The 23,889-nt window shown below is 30.0% G+C and overlaps 2 protein-coding genes across 5 annotated transcripts; one reads left to right on the top strand and one right to left on the bottom strand.

Moving 5' to 3' along the window:
* Positions 1 to 90: 90 nt before the first annotated feature.
* LOC148598858 (endoplasmic reticulum-Golgi intermediate compartment protein 3-like) lies at positions 91 to 22,730 on the bottom strand. Of its 4 annotated transcripts, none has more exons than XM_088559888.1 (12): positions 22,527 to 22,730; positions 19,024 to 19,182; positions 18,140 to 18,259; positions 17,449 to 17,480; positions 17,008 to 17,075; positions 16,071 to 16,294; positions 15,594 to 15,625; positions 14,213 to 14,309; positions 7,953 to 8,017; positions 7,049 to 7,185; positions 6,474 to 6,529; positions 91 to 5,348 (listed from the first exon to the last, which is right to left on the bottom strand). In XM_088559888.1, exons 1-12 carry the CDS (start codon positions 22,621 to 22,623, stop codon positions 5,269 to 5,271), a joined length of 1,167 nt encoding a protein of 388 aa, XP_088416014.1. In that variant the 5' UTR covers positions 22,624 to 22,730; the 3' UTR covers positions 91 to 5,268. The 4 variants fall into 4 exon arrangements, with proteins under 4 accessions (XP_088416014.1, XP_088416015.1, XP_088416017.1 ...); XM_088559889.1 differs by lacking the exon at positions 22,527 to 22,730 and adding an exon at positions 22,433 to 22,522; XM_088559891.1 differs by lacking the exon at positions 22,527 to 22,730 and adding an exon at positions 21,398 to 21,420.
* Positions 9,719 to 11,779, top strand: LOC148598859 (reactive oxygen species modulator 1-like). The gene is made up of 3 exons (XM_088559894.1): positions 9,719 to 9,856; positions 10,601 to 10,751; positions 11,496 to 11,779. Exons 2-3 carry the CDS (start codon positions 10,612 to 10,614, stop codon positions 11,602 to 11,604), a joined length of 249 nt encoding a protein of 82 aa, XP_088416020.1. The 5' UTR covers positions 9,719 to 9,856; positions 10,601 to 10,611; the 3' UTR covers positions 11,605 to 11,779.
* Positions 22,731 to 23,889: the final 1,159 nt, after the last annotated feature.

The following is a 23,889-nucleotide window of genomic DNA, read 5'->3' as shown; positions in this document are numbered from 1 at the left end:
AAGTAGCTGTGATAAATAGTTGAGGGACACCACAAATAATAAATACATCCCACAAAAAGGGGGGTATAAACAACAGGAGTAAACAATATATATAGTGTTGATATTTTTAATGCAAGAATATATTATTACACCTTTCAACATTAAAACAAAATTCCTGAAAATACATGATCATTATGTCAATTGCAGACATCAAGTGCAATATCAAGAAAAAAATTAAGTTCAACAATTCATTACTTTTAATGAATAAAATGTTATATCATGTTCAAGAAATCCTATAGGTGTATTCATCCCCCCTCCCCCATTATGCTAAAAAAATTTGGTTGACTACATAGGAAACCACTGGAGCAGTCCCCCTCTTCAACCAGTCCGTCCCCCTTTCTGAGTTGCATCACTAAATAATATGAATGAAAACAATAAAATAAGTTTAACCCTCAGAAATAGAAATATGTTATATCTTTTACATGAGAACCTGCACATTAAAAAATTACTAGGTTCATAATAAATAAAATGATGAACATGATTCTTGTGAAATTAAAAACCAGGGGGGGGGAATCCAGATATTTGAGAGTGGAGGAATCTAATCAAGTTATGATGAAAGGGGGTTCCAGGCTATCATTTGCTTTTTTTGCCCAAATTTTTATAGACATGAATGAAAACAAAACACTAGATAAGACATACTGGTCAATAACACAAATGCCACATCATGTCTTCTTTGCATATAGATACTGCATACATATATTATTGATGAGATACTGTGTATATACTATTGTGTGTGGGGTACTAATTTTCATGTGTAGACCAAACCACAAAATTTGGTTCCCAACAAATAACAGATTCCCATTGTTGTGAATACTGAAAACTTCAAAACCATGAATTCAAGAATTTCAAATTGAAGGAGTTAAGTAAAATTTCAAATTAAGATTTTTTTTATAAAACCTAACCCAAAGTATCTTAGTTTGAAATGAAAATTTTACTTTTTTTGGAGGTACTGTGGAAGTATTATCGTTGTGGGGTTAAAATTTTTGTGGTTTTCGTGGGTTTGGTAAACCACAAATTTTGATTTTCAATGAGTAGGAATCTTCCATTCATTTATATGAAAGAGTTATCAAACCCACAAATTCAAAAATCTACAAATCATTAATTTTGCCATAAGCTATGAAAGTTGGTACCCACAAATAAAAGTACAATGACAGTAGTTTTGAATTCATTTATATAATTGAATCACAAATTTTTTATCCCACAAACAATACTACATTGATAGATACAGTTCCTTAGAAACTACTGGACTAGCTTTAAAATTACTTAAATTACAAAACTCACAAAACTCACAAATATATTTTATGAAAATTACACCAGTCAATTTGTTATACATGTACAAAAAGTGACCTCATCACAATGAAATACCTTATGACAGATTATTTTGGCAGGTACAAAGTTTGGCAATTTTGATGCAAAAGATACATGTAAATGATTTTTTTTTTTTGCATTTTTAATTTAAGCACAGTGGTGCACTCAGTGCTGAAGCCAAGAGAAAATACTTTTGTGGAATTCATTTTGGTATTTTCAGACAGACCGCTTAAATATGGCAAAATTAGTACCTTACATCAATCCCTGGATATACAGTATGCTGAAGTCAAATGTAGAATCAATATAATTAGGTAATATTCACATGTACATTGTATAACATACACAAACTGGATTTCAGGTAAAGAAATGAGACCATAGGACTTCTTCTATTACTAACATGCAACAAAGAAGTTATACATGCATTACAACCCTTTTTAAATAAGAGGGTCATATTTTTTTTTATTACAAATATGTCTTCGCCATTCGTGCATTAATTTGTTCAATGTTTATTCAGTAAACTAGCCAAACTTGTGCTACTTTCCTTAATAGTATTCAAATTTTTAAATTAAAGTAAAAAATAAAATTAATAATATTTTTACCTCAACATTGTTTACATACATATAATGCAAACCTGAATCTTGTCAATAAAACTGTTAATATCATTATACTTTTTTTCTCCTAGCATTGACCTCATTTACTGTTTGGGAAACAAATATATGGAATAAACGAAACCCAAACTGATGTTTTCATGCAATTAAATCAAATCTAAACAAATTTCACACCCTCTCTACTATAAAGATCTAAGACATCAGTGAAATAACAATTATAGCATATAGGCACATATAATGATAATGTTGTTTAATGAAGGTTAGATCAACTCCATCCCATGAACATCATCATTGCATGCACTGTAATAAAAGTCAATGACTAGAAATTATTGGATTAGGTTAGGAGAGCTGACTTGGAATCATAATGATGGAAAACAGGTCCGATATCTGAAATTTTTGTGCTAAATCTCTTTTGTCAAAAATTGTAATTTTTGAGTCCTGACAATGCTAGAAATTTTTTATGCATAAATTATACTTCATTTTTTTTAAAGTCCATAAAAATATTTACAGACTAAAACATAATACCATCTAGATCACATATGTTTTCAGGATCAAGCATAACACAATCTGAAGCACACACATTTTCAGAATAAAACATAACACAACCTAGAGCAAACAAGTTTTCAGAACTAAACATTACACAATCTAGAGCGTACTTATTGTATTATTTTTTTCTTGAAGTATTAATATTCTTTCTACAAAGCATAAGACACTATAGAACACTTATGTATCACAAGTAATAGTAACACTACAGTATTTAAATAGCTTGCATAGAGATTCCTTGCTGTTCTCAAATCACATGCCTGGTATGAAATATGAGCTCACAAACACTAGATTTGGTTTTAAGTCATGTGGTCAAACTTATACAAATCATTTACATAAAATCAATTTTAAGAGCAGTTATTATTTCTTATTTTGTGATAAAGGTCTTTTACTAATACAATGCATAGACTTCTAAATTTTAAAGACACCCTCAGATTTAGAGCAGACAATTTTTGCAGAAAATTATACAAAAGATTCAAAAATTATATTATATGAAATAATTTAATTTGATTTGTAATAAGCCTTATGATTGGTGGGGTTTCTTTGGTCAACATACAATGTTGGTTATTTTGTATATTGTACATCATTAATGTGTATTGGTACAGTAAAATCATTAATGTGTATTGATACAGTGACATCATTAATGTGTATTGATACAGTGACATCATTAATGTGTATTGGTAAAGTGACATCATTACTGTATATTGGTATAGTGACATCATTAATGTGTATTGATACAGTGACATCATTAATGTGTATTGCTACAATGACATCATTATGTGTATTGATACAGTGACATCATTAATGTGTATTGGTATAGTGACATCATTAATGTGTATTGCTACAATGACATCATTTATGTGTATTGATACAGTGACATCATTAATGTGTATTGGTACAGTGACATCATTAATGTGTATTGGTCAGCAGTCTACCATTCAAATAATCCCTTAGTTTAATAATATACTGATTAGATCAAATCCTAATTCTGACTGGAATCAATTTGAAACTAAATATAGATTTCAATTTTCGCAGTTCACAGAGCATAAGCTGCTGCAAAATTGTATAAACAGCTGAAAAATTAAAAATAATTCTTCATTGGATTTACATATTCTTATTTATTTGAATAGAAAAAGTAATACCAGCCTCCAATTCAAATATACAATGTATGACTAATATTCACAATTTATTATCTTTAATCCTTAAATTTCATACTTTTTAGTGTGCCCAACATGTTCTAACTTAGAAATAAAAAAATAATTCTCTGTTATTATTTCCCAATCCAAACAAAACTGTTTTGCAGTCATATGACATATATATATGATTTCTAATTTGCTTTGTATCATTTACCATATTTCTAAGTAGAACTTTTTATTTCATATTTCAAAAAAACACAACTAAGAATAGTTTTTAATGAATTTTGATAGATGAGTTATATCAATATTTCCAAAATAAATTGAAGAGGATTTAATGATTTCTTCTTTACACTTTTAAACTGACTTGTAGTGTTCAACGAAGTAAATTCAGAAACAATAGAACAATGTGGCTTACAGGTCCATCAGATCAATGACCTGGCAGCCCGGGTAATATTTTTGTTCCACAAGTTTCTCTCAAATATAACCCTGGGTCACCAGTGACGTCTTCCATCGTTTCATTGGATGAGTGGTTATGATGTTATTTTATTTATTTTAAATGTTCTTATAATCAAATTTAAAAAAGGAATATTTAAAAAAAAAAAAAAATTTCAAATTACTTATGTTATCTTTAAATTTAAATGGACCATAATAAGTTAATTCAGATAATTTCATCTTGGTTTTTTACTTCATTTCATAAGCAGCAATTTACTCATATATTACGCATATCCATCGGTGGTGACCCGAGTGTATATTTTAAGCAATCCTAGGGTCATTTATGATATTGATCTGGGAACCAAATTAATCTGACCAGATGCACAGAAATACATGTACTTATGATTGTATCATTGACATTTTTTAAATTTTAATATCATGAAATTTTCATACCAATAAACAATATTTTACTTACTCAAATACACTCACATTTCTATGGAGATTTCTTTTAAAAATAATACATTTAAACATGATTGTAGTTCAAACTTTTACTGACAATTTGAAAAAAAATACTTATACAAACTCTATATTGTGATTATTTTTAATTTTGTCATTGGAAATAACTCTCTAAAAAGCCATAATTATAAAAAGAAAGTACAATGCCCTTGATATAGATCACAAATCACATCAATTATATTTCTGCTTTTTTTTAATTTGTGTAAAAATAATCAGCACCCTTTTGTCTTTTTAAGCTGACCATTGTAATTCTTGAAATATTTTAAGTTCAGTGCAAATTGTTAAACATCCAGAAGCAATTTCAGTAAATCATGAAATCTATGTAACTTCTGAATTTAAAAACATAAAAAAATTATCCTGAACAAATTAAGATAAAAACAAACCAATGTTTTACAGCTGTTAAATTTAAATAGTCCATCATGGATACTTATCATATAATGTACATGTTCAGTAATCCTCTAACAATACCAAACATCTTAATACACATAAAAAACAATCAGTGTAACAGAAATAATATTGCTTCCCTAGGTTGATGCATATATATGGACCTCTTACCAAATATTACATTTATCACCAGTCTATCAAGTGACATACTGGTTCATTATTACAGATCTGTTCTTGGATAGCACACACAGAATACCATTAACCAGTATAAATTCTATAAATATCCTATTCTGTTGCCTCTGTCATGTTGCTTTTCCGAGTTCAATTTTTTTCTGTAAAACTCTTGATGAATGATAAATCATTGAATCTATGATACCAGCAACTGAAAAAAAAAATATATATAGATATGTGACTTTATACAGTCATTTGTGTTTCTTTTTTTATTTTATTGTGTCTTTAAATACAAAACAGTGCATTTCCAACATCTTGTTATTCACTATTAATTTCAACCTGTATCCCCTTTTTTCTGCTATATATATATATATATATACATGTGTTAAAACACAACCCTATGGTCTACACTATCTGAATAGGGGTTGGATGGGTTGGAAGTTTACTGAAAAATATAATCAGCTCTGACCTCAAATTTTATATATTTTTGCCTAATACATATGTTAAGTTTTCTCCTTAGAAACAGAATGCAACAAGAAAATTTAAGAGAAAAAGTAAGAGAAATTTTAATCAAACTTAATTATGAAAAAGAAATCATTTTGAAACATCTAGTCATAGGATATGAAACACATGATCAAAACTATTGGGATGTCATCATTATATTCACCATCATTAGTTTCACTATTTATATATTTATTATTACATGTCAAATCTCAGAATAATGCAAATTGATATTCTTAATCTTTTAAAGAATGAAATTATTCAGTATGTCACTATCAAGAAACTGAATACATTATCAAGTTTGGGTAAATTACTTCTTATTTTGCAATGATCATAATTATGTACATGTAATCATTGCTTTCCTGTGATACTGACAGTACTTAAGATACATGGAAGTAATCACATTAAGTCCAATTTCATAAAGATGATAAATATTAGGTAAACGGTAAATGAAAACTACATGTATCACAGGGAAGTAGTGAATACATTGCCTGTTTACATTTAAATCTACTTGTGTAATGTAAAAAAAAAAAAATTATTATTTTACCTGTAATAAACACTGTACTTATAGGTACAGAAATTCTAGGGTACCTTTATAAGTGAAAGCTGTAACTGTAAGGTTTTTATAACAGCTTTGCTAAATAAAATCTATTTTTAAGGGAAAAAAAGAAAAAAGTATTCTAATTTTTCCTTGTCCAGAAGTTAGCAAACTTGTGGTTAGATAGTATAAATTTCCAACTATTGATAAAATACCATATATAAAGCAGTTATTAAATTTAGTGGATAAAACGTTGCTATTGTTACTGACAATCAGTACAATACAGTAAATCTTTACCTGTAAATACACCTCCTATAATGGCACAAATACCTGTTAAAAAGTGGGTAAATGACCTAAAAATAGAAAAAAATCATTCAGTGACTAATAGAACAGTGCATATTGAATAGTGTGCATTAACAAAAATCTGTGTATATAATAAATATTTCATAAAGATCCTATGAAAAATTATCAACACAAGCAGACTGTATTCAAAGACATTAAATAAAGTTGGATTATCTCCCTTTCTAGACATCGACAAACAGAGTGTCACATCTACTTAACATTAATGCAAAGTTTCATTACTGAGTATTAATTTTTTTAACAGTTTGAAAGAGTGCACTTACAGGCCTTCGTTCAAAATGATAGAAAAGACCTTTAAGTTGGACTACCTCTCTTCCCAAACATATTGTGTCATGCCAGTCTCTAAATGTTGTTCAACATTTAAACACAGTATTATCAAAATCACTTAAATAATTTCAGAGGTTTATGAAGGGAAATACAGACAGACACATTGATAAATTTGTGGATAAGAAAAACAAATTTGCAATACTTGTCTATGGCACCCATGCTAGTATGTATAATGGTTAACCCACCTTCTTTTTTCTGTATATTTGACCATCATGGGAGATATTTCATATATAACAAAAACTCCTGGAAGTCCTGATTCACCAGTAGTACCACCAACTACTTTTGAATGTTTTGTCACAGAATACTGATTTGTATTCAAAATCTGAAAAAAAATGTGTAGAAACTTATTTTCTTTTAACATACTTGGTAATTATAAAGAAACATATTTTTAAACAACACTTTAAAGAGAGAGTTCATATCAAGGGTTTCAATAACAATAGTACACAGGTTTAACAATTAATAATTGTATTACATAAAAAGTGTAGGAGATTTACAAATCTATAAAGTTTCCAGTTAGTTTTGTTAAATTGTAGGCCCTTGTGATAATATTTTGGGCTCATTTGTCCACCACAAAAGAAGAGAAAAGTAGTACATCAAGAAAACAAAATGTTTTCTGTAATTTACATTTGTATTATTTTCTTCATAACCTTTTAAACAAGGTATTATTTAAATTTGGAATTATTTTTGAATTTAGAAAATGACAAAAAGAAAAAAAGCAATTTGTAAAACTAACCCTTACTAAGGGGGTTATTCATGCCAGCATGGCTAAGGGGGTAAGGTTAGTTAGATAACAAAAAGCAAGGAAAACTTACTAACCCCCCTTAGTCATGACTAATCCCCTTAGTAGGGTAAGTTTTATAAATAATTTTTTTTCACTTTTTTCTTTAATCCAAAATAATTCCAAATTCAAACAATAACTTGTTTTTACTAGTATGGTAGGAACAATAATTTTATAGACATCAAAATATACATCTCCTTTTATTCCTTGTTGCTAAAAATTCGAAATTTGTAAGGAATACCTAACTATTTGACACAAAAAAGTAATACCACAAATGTTTAACGAAGATCGATTAAATACTATATACATACTTGACCATCTACTTTTACATATGTTGTAGGGACAATCTTCACATAATACTGGAACATCATCTGGGCTGTAGAAATAATATAAAATTAGTTTAATGTTTAATACAATGTACATTGATGAATAAAATGATGGAAGGTAGGTAAAAAACAACCAAAAATGTCAAGGCACAGACCATTTTCTTCATGAGGTGGGCGCCTGGGATTTTATGTTGAGTTAGAAATTTTTTTTTTAGCAGCTGGAGTTAAGAACTTTTATTTGAAAATCTAAATTGTTAAGTAATTGGGGAAATATTGAATCATAATTTTTTTCTGTCCATGCATGGCTGAGTAAAAAAAATACTTTGCTCAAATTTGGAATAATCTTATTTATTATTTTTTTCGAAATAAACATCCCCCCAAAGTTTAAAAATAGTTGGTGCCCAATGTACATAGAAAGAAAAGTCAAGTACATTGAAATGATATTTTGATACACATATGGGCTATGTCTTAGTAATAAACATATTTGAATAATATGAGAAAATAAGAAAAGTCTTTATAGATCCAATTATCTAAATATAGTATGAAAAGGTTATCCCTCCCCATCTCAATACAGACTACAAAATCTCAAGTTGGATTACCTCACTTGCAAGCATATCTGACAATAGTTATCCCCCTATAATATAACATCCATTTACCTATAATTTATATCTAACAAGAAACAAGACTATGAAAAGGCAATGGGTAGATATTAACATACAATTCCTAAGGGTTAGATTTTTAGTTCTATGCAAAGGTAGAAAACAAAGTGAATTAGATATTTTACCAAAGAGTGCCTGAGACTACATTATCTTGCATTTTACCATGATCTTATTTTATCTTCACAATTTAATTTTTTTCTCCTATCAACTCAGAATGGTCCCTTTGCTGCTGCAGAGACTTTATATTACAGGGTCTGGTCACTCCAAACAAAGTCTATATAACTCTGCCTCCCCAGTCATTATACTGGTAAAACTTGATATTTCTTTCTCAAGACATAGGTACATTCATTTAGTCAACATTTTATTGTTATATTCAAAGCACACTTGTTGAAAAAAGACATTGCCATTCAGGAGATTTTTCTCTTTCATTTGATTTGATATCAATTTCATCTTGATAAATGCAATAGTTTTCACAAATATTCAATGACAAATTATGCTTTATCAACCTTTAAAAAAATGATTGTTTTGCTTGTTTGTCTAAAAAGACCTAATTTTGAAATGGAAAACATTTCTATTCTGTTCATTTAAAATAAATAAATAAATAAACACATGTTGCCATTTTCCAATCTTTGATCTTTAATTTCGGACATCACTCATCAAAATCCATCCTGTGGTTTTTACAAACACCCTTAGCAAATAGAGCTATCCTATCTTCAACAGAGAAATTTAAGAAAATTGGCAAAAACAGCCAAATAGCAACAACAGTGTTCTCTATAGATTACTACAAACAACATCTCCCTCTAATACATGCATACACTCCTGGGCTGCTGTTCCTCTTTACACACAAAACGGTGGTGTCATAAACTTAATCTGATTCCAGGATGAGAAGGGGGGAAATAGATGTATCCTGGTCTCCTCAGTGTGAACAGAAGAAAGATTATCACTATATACCAACACATATACTGGTATATTGTCTACAATAAGGTACAAAATATTTTTTTTTCACTTTGTCACTTGAAAATAGTTAAAGCTATGATATGTAGAACTTGTCGGTGCTTCGTTATACATATATTTTTTTCGGTCCTCAGACAATTCACTTAACCGGAAGTTCTCAAATACAGCTACATCGTGCACCATGATAACAAGAAACTGACGATTTCTTGCATTACATAGCGATTTTTTTTTTAACATAATTCAGTACGAGACACCATAATATTTCACACAAACAAGGTAAAAAGCGGGTGAAAGTATAATCGGGGAGACGAATACGTAACACCGAATTGTCCTTGAATAACTATCGAGTATCGTAATCACAGGCCCCTGATTCTATTTATAAATGACAGGGCTTTGCTAACGGAGTGTCCACACGTACCCCCAGAAAAATCAATTGATTTTGATTTTTCTTGGGTACGTTTTGATTGTAAAGCACTGTCGTTGATAGAACAAGACTTTTGTGCCTGTGATCGTTAGCATTGATTATGCTTGGCTCTCACTTTCAGTGAAATACTACAGCTTTCTCTGTCAGTCATTAAATTCATAAATACACCAGAAAGGTACACAATTTTAGGCAGGACATTTCAGGGTTATGGAAAAACTTATGACGAAGACACTTTCAGGAAGTCTGAAAGTTGAGTATGATTTTCAGTGAATTTTCACATCTGTTAACACAATAGACATTCATGAAATGCTCCCTTTTGTCAAAACAATATAGTACCATGATGTGATATTTTAACTGACAATACAGCTATGGTGCATAGTGCATTTAACCTTGATCACTGACACTGGGAACTCCTCCCAATGAAAATTGTCAATAAAGTCCTCTTCTTCCTATAAAGTTCATCCCTCAGATGTCTGAGTATTGAACAGGAATATTGCCTATTCCAGCTTCTAATAGTTTAATGACTTAATTTATTGGAAGGACTTTCAATGAATGAAGGGTCTGACAATACTTAATTCAAGATTTTTCTATTCCAGGTTGATAAGTGATGCCAGCAGGTGTACCCGGTGGTTATAACTATGGCCAACAAGGCCCAAGCTGTTTTGACAAAATGAAAATGGGATTTATGATGGGCTTCTGTGTCGGAATGGCATCTGGGGCCTTATTTGGTGGATTCTCAGCTATAAGGTGAATGCATATCTTTAATTTTAATAAGTCTTTGATAGATAACAAAGCCAGAAGAAAAAAAAATCTCGCATGATCAATGAGTACATGTAGTAGCATGTAGTATGACTTTACATACATATATTAATATAACAACAAGTGTTATTGATGTACAATCTATATCAACATGACCTGTCCTTCCTACATTTGATGTGGAATTCTATTTATACACATACATTGTACACTGTAACAAAGTGTTTTGCCGCTCTGGAATTTCTCATTTCTTTCTGAAGCAGTATTTTACATGTATCTTTTCAAGAAATTATCATTGAAATATTTTTCAACCAATTTACACAGAGAATAAAAGATGATATTAATTTCTATGTCATTTAATCTTGTACATTGTAGTATTCTGTAAAAAAAATTATGTCATCAATTTACTGGTAGTTACTTGGATTATGTATTAATTTAATGTATTTTTTCTTTCTTTTCTATAGAAATTTATAACGATTTCCATAATAACAATGACATTTTGATTCTTTTTCTTTCTGATGATAAAATTTCATGAAGACATGCTTTATCAATATTTTTTTCTTAGATTGTCATTTTGCTGAGAAAGTGAGTGGAAAATTTAAGATGTGATCATGACAAAATACTTTCGGCACATCTTTAGATTGATATTGAGACCTTCTAAAATAATTTTTTTAGCTAGCATTGGTATTTTCAACAAAAAGAATATTAGCAATTCATTTACATGTTAATTTGCAGGATGGGATTACGAGGCAGGGAACTTGTTCAGATTGTTGGAAAAACCATGGTTCAAGGAGGTGGTACATTTGGAACATTTATGGCCATAGGAACTGGAATCCGATGTTAGTTATGAGAAGACTTTCATGAAGTTTGGACCTAATAATATATTTTTTCTACCAAAGGGTTTTGTGTAGAAAACTAGAAGATCATTTTTCATGTGATATAAATGGACATTTTTTATAAGAATGTTACAGCATTGGGTTTGAAAAATAATCACAAATACTATTAAAGATGAAACTCCATGTATTATTAATTTTATTATTATCATCGAACTGTTTTATCTCATCACATGATTGGTGTATTATGTTATACCTACAGTTATGTGATTTATACAATATCATCATGTAACTGACATCCTAAAAATTATCAGCTCTCACTAACTGCAAATTATCAGTTAGGAAACTAATAAAAGAACAGGGTTCCAATGTCCCCAGCATAGAAAAAAGTGCATAAAACTTATAATTCACTGAAATTTTCTAAGTCCAAGGGCCGTAACTTCTGTAAAAATCATTCAACCATAATTATAGTTGAACTTAATCTGTAACTTATCATAGTAAGACTACATATAAAAGATAAAATCATTTTGTACAAGCGTTACAAAAGAATGTGCGGAAAACTGTAAATTCACTGAAATTTTCTAAGTCTAAGGGCCATAACTTCCGTAAAAATAATTCAATTGTAACCAAAGGCGAAATCAATCTGTAACTCTTCATAATAAGGCTACATACCAAAAAAGAAACTTATTTGGTAGGAGCATTACAAAAAAAAGTGCGGAAAACACGGATGGACAGAAGGATGCCTGCATTTCCATGTCCCCTCGTGATGGGTTGCAGGCAACAACAAGGTCCCATGATAGTGAACACTATCCATTCCTTCATAACCTCAATTAGCACAGAAGGTGTACAAAAATGAGTTTGTTTTAAGATCCACTTAAAGTTAACAAACAAACAAACCTGATTTGGTTACCAATATTAACTTCCATCAAACGTTTTTTCCTAAGATTTACAACTTCACTCAGGAAGAGAATATGCTTTATTTAGTTCATGTTCAAAATTATAGTTGGAATATTATTGGCCATATTTGGACCAATGAAGTCAGATTATTTACACCGTTTAGCATCAGCATGAATAATAAAGCAATTTTTTTTCAGATAACAATGTACATTTGTAGCATTGTAAAAAAATATCAATAGTACTGACTGAGTGTTAGTGTTCAGAAAATTAAATAAATCACAGAAACTTCATTTTATCATTGTTTTACCATTGGCTGGACACTGTTTTACCTTGAGTGATATACCATATAACTTGTTGCGACAATGTATTAGACATGAAAAAGAAAAACATTTGAGTTCAGGGTTATTCCTGTAAAATTTCCCTGGAAGGGGGGTGTAATACCACTTAAATATTTCAACCTTGGTTGGGGCATTTCTGATATTTTTCATAATTTAATGCATTGAAAAAATAAAATTAATTATCTTGGTACATGTAGTAACCATTATGAATTGTGGTGTTCCACCCTCTGCAGGTAAATTTTACAGGAATAGTTCTTCGAACAACCCAATACAACCAGCATGTATTTTAAGCTGACCATAGTTTAATCACCAAATTGTAAAAATACTCAACATATCATTAGGGGAAGCAAGTGGTGAAACAGGTTTTAACATAAAGACAGTAGTTTTCACATATACATGTAAACATATCCCTATCTCTCTTACCTGATGAAATTTTAAATTTACAGAAAACATATTTGTTTACCTAATATTTAATAAAATCTTAATCTTCTATACAGATCTCCATAGCAAACACTTTTCCATTGTATACATACATGTACATGATTTATGCCAAAGAGGAAATGAAAATTTGCAAAATCTAAGGTAAATAAACATTAAAAATATATGATGTGTAAGAGCAAAAATTGCATTAAAATAAAACAATTTTAATGTATTTGGCAAGTCCTGTAATTTTTCTCAGATGGTCACTGACCTCCAAATTTTGCTTAAATTTTCTTCAGATGTTTGATGTACCAAAGTTTGAGAAAAGTTTTGGTTTGAACTTACTCCCTTGTAAAATATGTTCTTTCAGAAAAGTGCTGAACTGATTCAGCTAGAAATGCTCACAAACATTATACCCTGAACAATGAGAGGTGTGGACACTAGAACCTTTCATTCTGGATGGTGTTTAAAAACTTGACACAGGATAGACTTCTGACACAGAATGTAGTTATAGAGCTAAAAAGAAACTATCCATGTAGACATTCTATGGGTGGTTAAAAAAAGTTATCCTACTATATTATAGTTCCAATGTAATGTCACACTTATTATGATGTAGGAATGAATAGGGATTTTTCTACATGCAAATCGGAAGTGGATACCTAAAAATATATTTTCAAACAAGCCATATGAACTGGCAGAGGAGTTATTTCCCTTTATATTAATGTTTCTAGTGTTTTCCATTTAATTCTTTATTTATTTCATTCTTCAGTAAATTACAAACACACATTCAGTTTTTAGAAGAAGAAGAAAAAAAATTATTGTTCTATAATAGCTGAAAATTTTATGGAAATGAAATTTGGCATGTCAACTACTGCATATGCCTTCTATAGACACCCTCTTAAAAGTTAAATTATCTATACAAGTAAAATCCATACAATGAAGAATGGTAGTCCATAATACTTACTTTTATCAGATATCTGTTTGATATTATCTAAAGGATTAATTATTCCTGGATAATCATCTCCAAATGATAAATGTTTTATTTTATGTGTTAAATTGAACTGAAAAAGAAAGAGGAAAGAAACTATATACGAAGGAAAAAGTCAACAGTTAAAACAGAATTCTGTTCACTATTTCCTAAAATTACTAGTATATGAACTATGTGAAATAGAAAAAAAAAGTGTTCAATGTCCCCCAGCTCTAACATATCTGAAAGATTTATTATAAAACAATCCCAATCTGTTGGGAAATGGAGGCAGGAGAGCACTATTTAAATTTCCAAGGGAGATAACAGAATGCTGTCACATGGTTCTTGCCAAGTCCAATTTTTGATAGCAAAATGCCATAAAGGCAATGAAAATAATGATCCTTGATATTTACCATTCAAGTCTGGGACTTAAGTTAAGGTTACATACTGAGAGCTTCAGTATTATACATAAAGTACAATAGACTATGAATTAAGATAGAACAAAGAAACTTAAAGACACAACATAATTTAAACATTTCAAGTGTAACTATTGAACTATTCTATAAAATGAAAATTACCCAGAAGCCAGCCACAGTTCACTTTTGAACTTTGAATTATTTTTTGGTATAAATTAGACAAATGTTAGCTTAAGAGCACTGACAAAACAATTGTTTGATTTTTTTTTCACTTTGCAATGGAGAACACTCCAAAATTAGCTGGTTATCATTTACTTCAAACAAGTCAGAAAGATTCAAAGCACAATGTAGCAAATGTTGGTATAAATTTTATCAATATCCATTTGGCAATGTTGGTGAAGGACAGACAGATGCCAAACATTTCATATTCTTAGTTCCTTTCTTATGTGGGGACAGTGAATTGAAAATTCCTAATTTCACAGGTCAAACCAAAATTTAAAATTAGTTGACAGCTCATAGTGCATGAGTATTGAGTACTATAAATTACATGTATCTCAATTCATACAAAATTAACAAAGTACTTTTTTATCAAAGAATGTATAAAACAAGGACAGTTTCAAAGAATGTATAAAACGAGGACAGTTTCAAAGAATGTATAAAACGAGGACAGTTTCAAAGAATGTATACAACAAGGACAGTTTCAAAGAATGTATACAACAAGGACAGTTTCAAAGAATAAATTGTTCATTGCTACTGCTATTATTATTGAACAGAAAAAACACAGTTAATTTAGAGGCTGAAAATGTGATAATGACCTTGTATTAAGATTTCAAGATGGAAAGAATCTAATAATATAATGAAAACTATAAATACATGTAGTTAAAATCAACTTGATTCGAAAACCCTCTCACAAGTAACTCAGTCGATTTACAGAGCCTCTTGTAAGTCAATAGGGTACTCACCTTTTGTCCTCCAAATGCCTGAAGATCATGCACTGAAAAGAAATTTATTATAAAATCAGTAACAAAGTCATCATATGACCATTTTTTTTTTAATGAAAAACTTTTGTGAATGAAAGACATGAAATAAATTTGTAGGTAAATGAAGCAAGCAGAAAACGAGAATACATGTACAATAATGTGTCAACACCGTACCATCAGTTTTCCTCAAATCTAATGGATAGATTCAAATGGCTGTCCTCTTTGAGAGGGAATTTCTCATTTCAAACAAATTTACAGATTTATTTTAGTTACTTAGAACATTTTAGGAAACACATATTCTCTTTAATATTGAACACCTGAACATTATATGATCAGAACAAACAACTTTGACAGCATTCTTACTAGGGTCGTATTACCTCTATAAGCTTGCTGACTGGTTTATTTTTTATTTTATTTTAATTTTTTAATACCATATTGTTTTTTTTAAAGACTACATACCATGTACATGCTGCTGTTGGAAACTTTTTCCAGGTGCAAAATGGAAATTTCCTGCTACTTTGTTTACTTCTAAATATCCATAAACTTCACATCCTTCATTTTGTTGGGCTTTCATCTTTTGACTCCAACCTTCTCTCTCACACTGGACTATATTTTCTGGATTATTAAATGCCCAACCTTTCTTCCTATATGCTTCTCTTACTTGTTCACATGTATTACAACACCTGAATGAATAACCATATAATTAATCATCTACACCAATATTTTTCTAATTTACTACTCTGTACACCTATCTAATAATACACTGCGGAAACTGAAAAAAAAAGATTTCACAGAAAATGCTTCATGGATTAAAGGATTGTTCTAAAATATGAGGTAAAACTGAATTATTTCATTTTAGCAGAATATTCTATACTCTTAAATTTTCTCTATATAATTCAGAATTAACGGTATACATCATGATTCTCTCAGATTTTTAATACTGGCCCTAACTATTTTCAAGCAATTTGGTTGTGCTATTTCAAACTGGATCCAAGTCTGTCTACATGAAAATCAAAAGGTTGCTCCCTTATATAATGAATTAGTTGAAGTCAGCTTTATACCGGAAGTAGTTTTTGTACCGTGAATGAAGAAATAATACAATGCCAAATTAAAACTGCAATTTTCAGAACCTGGCATTGTAATTTTTAAACATAACTTATGTGTGATTTTTCACAAAATGTCAAATTCACAATAAAAAATGCACACAATAATTTCAAAATGTACTGCATAGAAATCAGATAAAAATTTAGAAAAAAAAACCAAATTACACAGATGTTTAGAGTTGCTATGAAATAACAGATATACAACAATGTACATGTTCATAATAGATTCAGTTATATAAATGTATCAACAAAATTCACATTTAATTTCTGTATAAAAATCAGACATCACTTACTCGCCATCTTTTGTTTCTGCACCATAGCAACTTTCACATCTGTCGGGGTCCAATGGTTTGGTTAAAGACTAAAAAAAAACATGAGAAATGAAATGAAAAAAGAGTGAGAGCAAAGATTTTTACTTACATGTATTTGTCAATTTGGAGACTAACAGAACAGTTTTAAAAGTTCTCAAAATCTCAAACGCATGTACGACAACTGTATGCATCATTACAGTTGAATTTAATTTACTGAATAATCTGTTGACAATATCTGCTGTACTCCATGGTTAGACCTCCTGAAAACTGGTCATTCTAGAATTCTTTTATCATAGGTCAAAATAAAATGTTATTTATCTTTACTTTCAAGGTTGATTTCTTTTTCTTTTTTTTTAGAAAAGTTTAAATTCATCCAAAACTTTTTTCTGGAAGACTTCTTAAATACTATGTCATTGCACTTACTTCAGTTATATTTTTCGATTCATCTCCAAGTTCTGAAAAAAATGAAGAAGTTGAGTAATAATAAAACCATCATTGGTATCATATTCTTGGCCAGTTTTTCAAGTTCAAGTTTACAATTCAAATACTAATCATATTTATCCATCGCCATAACGACAGAAGGACCTAATATGTCTATTTTATTTCCTATTAATTCGAACAAATCTCCTGTATTTGAATTATATCTTTATATTCTTTTATCTTTAACATGGTCAACCTTAATATTTCCTATATTAAATGTATGTCACACATCACAGTTCTTTTATAAGTTCTCTAAGTGCATATAAAATATATTGCATACATGTGTTACGCCATATATTTACATGAATATTTTAGTTTCAGTAGGGATTATAGTATGATTTTGTTTCCACTAGTTAAATTTAACAAGTACTGAAAATTTACACTAGCTAAATCCAAGTTTTTTGTCATTTCTGAACTTAACTTATAATTCATTATCATATAGAATCAGGGATGACTTTCCAAGGTCAACAAAGCGAAAAAAAATCATCCCTATAGAATTCCAAAAACAAATTTCAGCAAGGGTAAAATAATTTCTACTAGCAAAATTGAATTTTAACTTGCATATAGCAAGAATTTCTCCTTAAATTTGATAACTAAAGTTTGTCGGACATTAGTATACATGTAATTAGTTTACCTTCCTTCTCAGGGGGATCATCTATTCTATTCCCCTGTAAATCAAGCCTCTGTTTCAGTAAATGATGATCTACATCTATCTGTTGTTCTCCAGACACATCCATTGCATCTATACTTAAAACTTCAAAATAAACAACAAATATTAGAAAAGAAACTAGAAATACTACGAACAGGTTAACATTAAAAAAGGATACCACCTACTTCAAGTGGACTTAAGGAGGCAGACCTAGGGTAAGGGACATTACTCTCGAAATCAGTGATATGTTTGTATTATATTCAATTTCATCAAAACCTATCAAGCTTTCATTTGAAACATATTGAAATCAGTCCAAGTTACTTTGATGCTTAGATGAGATTGATGTAAAATGCTGAATACAAACATTCCAATCATTTCTAAGAGTTGTGTTCCTTACCCTAGGTCTACCTCCCTAAATCAAGACATGTTTAAATATCTTCATTCATGTACAATTCCATATAACGTCTAACGTATTAATGCAAACTTGGGAAGATGAATATGACTTTCTTGATATGTTCCTAAACATATGTGCAACACATGTTTAGGGTTTCAGCTGTTATTTTGGTTGTTTATCAATTTAAGTTTGTTTATGCTTCTTGATGTAATATGTGTGAAAACTGCATTTTCCATACTAAAGATATTGATTACTTATGGACATTGCCTGAAGGCCATTATGCCATAAGCAGTCCTCTTCATGGAATAGATGGTAATAAAGCCATGTACACACTAAATTTGAAAACATTTTGAAGGCCCTCAGGTCACCAAAGAAATTCTAATTCAGACACCATATTGTTCCTGTTAAACCAATCTTAAATTTTACTATATGTATTTAAACAACAATAATTCAAAAATAAATATGAGTTACTTACAGGCACATGGTAAAACATGGAACCTCATGTTGATGTTAATTTTTAATTTCTGGCCTCTGGTGGTGTCCACAAAGAGCTCCTGTGCAACATCATTTGTAAGGTAGAAATTCAGCTCAGATATAAACAGGATCACCATTATAAAAGAACTTATAATAGTTACTGTAAAAATAAGTAAATTCACATTTTAGAACAATTTATGTCTAAATAGGAGGAAAGCATATCAATTTGCTTTTCTTGTTTTGCTAATTTTTGAAATTTTTTCATACAGCCATTTATAGAAAAAAGTCTGTAAAGAGAAGACACTGGTACTGTATAGTAATATAACTGGATATTTTCATGAGGTGTTTATTTTCACTTAATTTTTACCAATTCTGCAGAGTGCATTGTGATAAAATTCCTTTATATACATTATGTATTGTAGGTGAGTTTTTTCAAGTTGACATATTGGGCAAGAGAAGGACAATAATTACCTGTCCAGTGTACACAACAGGTGATTCAAACTGTGTAAATTAGTGGACAGCATGAAATGAAATTAAGTTTCAAAAAAATTCCAGTGTGTGAACACATTTTAAAATTTTTCTCATTAACATCAGCAAGTAACTTACTATTTAAACTTCTCACATTAAAGTTTCACTACAAAGCACTCTTTAAAATATTTAAGCAAAGATTTTTATAGTACAACCTGTATACACTAAGAATGGGAAGTCAGGTTGGCAGAAACTTTAAGGGATATTTACGAAACATGTCTAAATGTCATTACGAGAGTCAGTAAATTAGGTGGCAATTGCTCAATAATCGGCACTAGCTAAAAGTGATTTATGCTTTTATTGGCCATTTAGTGGAAGTTTCACACAATGATATATGCACAGCTATTTCATGTAGGGTCTTTTTTAAAAAATTGAAAAAAAAAGTTATGTATGAATTAAGGGAAAAGGAACTCTTTTCAACATATGGGGTATATCGATAGTCTTTACATACAATGTAATACAAGAATAATTGGAAGTTCATTTTCCTATATTGTACTTAATTATTTAATTAGAGAGGATAATTGCTCTAAATCTACGATTACAGTGGGTAGCCATCTTGGCAATCAGATAATCTCCCTTACTGCAAAATTACCAGATGGCAGCACCAATTATGATGGTAAATATGGTAAGTGGTTGTTAAAATTTATTTTACGTGTACAAATGTAAGTGAAGTTAACATTTGTGGTAAGTGGAATATAATAAGATAATGAATATAATAGTGGAACAAAAAGGGCATATACATATTTATTATATAGATAGCAGTGTTTTATTGAATGTTCCCAATGAAATAAATTTCGATAATTCACACTGTGAAATAAATTTGGTAATTTCACTCACTTTCTCTTACCAAAACTTTGAAATCAATCTGCCGTTCACAAAATTTGAAATTCATGTTGAAAATAGCAATGAATAATCGAGGAAATCTGTATAACAAAAAGGATAATCAATTGGTTATCAAAATATGATCACTCATCCCAAGAATGCAGTAAGATTTAACTTATGTGCGGAACAATTACCACACACAAACGTTAAATCTATGCATTCTTCGGCACTTGTGATAATATTTTGGTTATTCACTCCTTCTAATTAATTATCCTATTAATATCTATCATTCTTAATTCAAGACATTGACACTGCTGATGTATTATATTTTTTTGGCAGTGGCTATTTTGTTGGACCTATCGGTAATTAGAATATTGATTAATGATATGATGCTGCTATCAAAAAATATACAGGCTTCTTACTGACTTTATTTATAAACTATAATGAGAACATTTCAGTTTCTTTTTATAATTTTACAGATTATAATTAACAATCAGTATAGTTCAATACATTAATCTATCATGATGATGAATTAGAAGATATATATGACTTAAGGCCATGTTAGTAAAAAAAAATTCTCTGGTGAATTAAATGTTAAACATCAAATTCATTAATTGTTTAGTTTAGAAAGCAATAGCTACTGATCAACAAGGTCTATTAGCACTGAATACAAAATTCAGCTATTATGCAGAATTATTTGAAAATGCAAAGAAAAGATATGAAGAACATCATTATTTTCAAAAATCTACATTAAAAAGTATTTAACATTAATATTTCTATGTAAAGAAATCTGTATCAATTTTAAAATATTAGAATAGAGAAAATTTGTAAATTTTTAATGATTAGAATTCTTATTATACTTTAATTTATGTATTATTTTTTTTTACATTTTTCATTCCAAATTTCATTTTACATCATATCTCCAAATGACAAGAAATAAGCTATTTTACCAGACCTGACAAAATAGTCTTGGAGGCTATTATACATGTACATTACTCAATCATGCAGTGTGTATATATACATACATACAACGTCTCAGAATGTGATGACTCTATTCGCTACACTGCTGCATCGGATTAATCCTACGAGGAGGAATGACCCGGCCAACGAAAGCTATATTTTTACAAATGAAAGAAGTTACAATTTGAAATTTTAATGCAAAGCAAACAAAGAAAAAATAAAACCCATTTGTACCCTTTTTTCTTATCTTTATTTTTGTCATAAACAAGCTATAAAGATGTAGTATTATTTAAATCTACTTTTTGTCTGATGACCTGCTGTGTTGACTCTCAAATGAAAATGAATTTATAAAAGCAAACAATTTCAAGTTTTGATATTTTCATTTGTTTTGAATTATGTTTTCTACTTTACATAAATTCTGTTTCTTGTGTGACCACGTTAAGATAAAGCATTACATGATAGTACTGCGGGAAAGATTAGTGCTACAGATACGTCATGAATCATAACGCATACTGGGAAAAAATGCCAGCCTCCTGTGTTAATGTTTATCAGAAATTTAAGAAACACATTTTTATGAATGTTTACACAGATACTATTAAATCCGAGTAAAACTCTACTGGGGTTCCTATTCCCTTTAATACATAAATGTAGAAGCATTAAGGCCACTTGTCTGTGGTAAGAGGGAAACTAGTGGTGAAATTTGAGCCCACATACATGTACTTGTCAAGCTTTAAAAATCCTGGTAACCTAAGGCATAGTCCAAATAAGTAGGCCGTCTTTTGAAGCTAATTTTTATTTTGTCTGGTCGTCTTAATGACAGATTAAAAAGAAGCTTCAGTAAACGTCATCATTATCTGGATTACCAACAGTCCCTATAACATGTTGCCGTAGGCATTTTTTAAATTTGACAGTTATGCCTCAAGAGCAAGCAAAATAGAAAATTGGCCTCCAAAAACAGCATAATCATTTGGCCTATAGACAGAACCAGATGAAAAGAATATACGAAAAATATATATAACTGAATCCAGTTAAAGGCAGTTTCCATTAGCTAAGATACATAAATTCAGTTTGAACCTATGTTATGAAAGTGTCATTCATACTTATAATTGGTCACAAATTTCTGTTTGGATATTTTCGATCCGAAAGAGAAAACAAGGAAGAAAAATTAACAAAAAAACTGGAAACAGATTGTACCGGTTGCTCCGCCGAAAGTTTTGATTCTAAAATCCTCCAAGGTCTTCGGATAGGCGTCAAATTGCCTAAGTCTGTCAAAAACTGTTTGTTTATCCATATCATGAGCGTTAGTCTCTTCAAAATTAACAACCTTTTAAACTAAAGACGGTTCTGTGCTCGGCGAATTGAAAAAGCGAACGTGTTTCCACAACAGGAAGTTTATATTTATTGATCCTCTATTTTGAAGAGTTAGCATGAAGTTCAGTTACAGACCGGAAATGGTAACAAAATTAACAAAGCACAAAAACGTAACATTTTATGCAACATACTAATATGAATTGTGTTGAACTCAGCATTCTGATTTAGTTGAAGGTCTTTAAAGTTTCTCTAATTTTATTAGAAACGAAAATGGGAGCTTACCCATTTTTAAGTTTCACAAACCTGACATACTGTATTTCCTCAGCTGGGACAATACCTATTGTTAATTGTGTTTTCACCCTCTCTTTGGGCCAAATGTCTGTTTTTGTAATTTGTTGTATATAGGATTTTTTCTTTGTATAAGTATTAATGATAATCAAATGTCATGATTTGAATAAATAAATATCATTTGATTTTATTTGGCAAGCTACTGGAAGCTTAAAAAAAGTCATATCTTTATTCTCAACTTAGATTTCAGATAGAATACCCAATTAACACCACTAACTTTAGAATAACTGTGTCACTCTTACAAAGTATGTCTGAATTGAAAAGTCACTGGCACCAATGAAATCTAAATCACTATTTCACTGGTACCATGAACTAAATCATTATACATCATTGGCACCATACATTTAGACTGTATTGTATCACTTGCACCATATGTGAATATGTACATGTACATTGTATGGTACTCATGTATATCCACATTCTAAACTTTGGGACATGATGGCATCTCTAAGGACTGCACTGTACCTCTCTTTGCTTTACTTTCTGACCTGGACCTACATGTTGTATATATGATTCATGTTTTTCTTGTTCTGTTCTTTAGTCCTCAGGACAGTGGATCAATTAAAGTTCATAAAGGGCTTCGCAGAGTGCAGAATGATAAGACTGCAGTGGTAGAACACTGAACACTTAAGGCAAATTTAAAAAGTTGATTTTTTGGGGCAACACCAAATTTTGTACTCTTTCAACTCCATAACAATTAATGATAAGCATACCCTGTAAAAACTTAATTTTGAAACAGAATTTCAAAACGAGCAGATATCTGAATAATAAAAATCAGATCAACAATATGCTTTTTCTATCATTTCAATGATAACACCTATTTACCCCCTATTAGTCTTATTTCCAAACGAAGCAGGACTATAACCTCCAAAAACCATAGGGCCCTATACCTTGTTCC

This window comes from Perna viridis, chromosome 14 (genome assembly GCF_037379345.1).
Source record: "Perna viridis isolate PV_CMFRI_1.1 ecotype Kerala chromosome 14, ASM3737934v1, whole genome shotgun sequence".
Classification (NCBI taxonomy): Eukaryota; Metazoa; Mollusca; class Bivalvia; order Mytilida; family Mytilidae; genus Perna; species Perna viridis.
The sequence above is the reverse complement of the archived record's forward strand: the minus strand, read 5'-3'. Positions and strand labels throughout refer to the sequence as shown.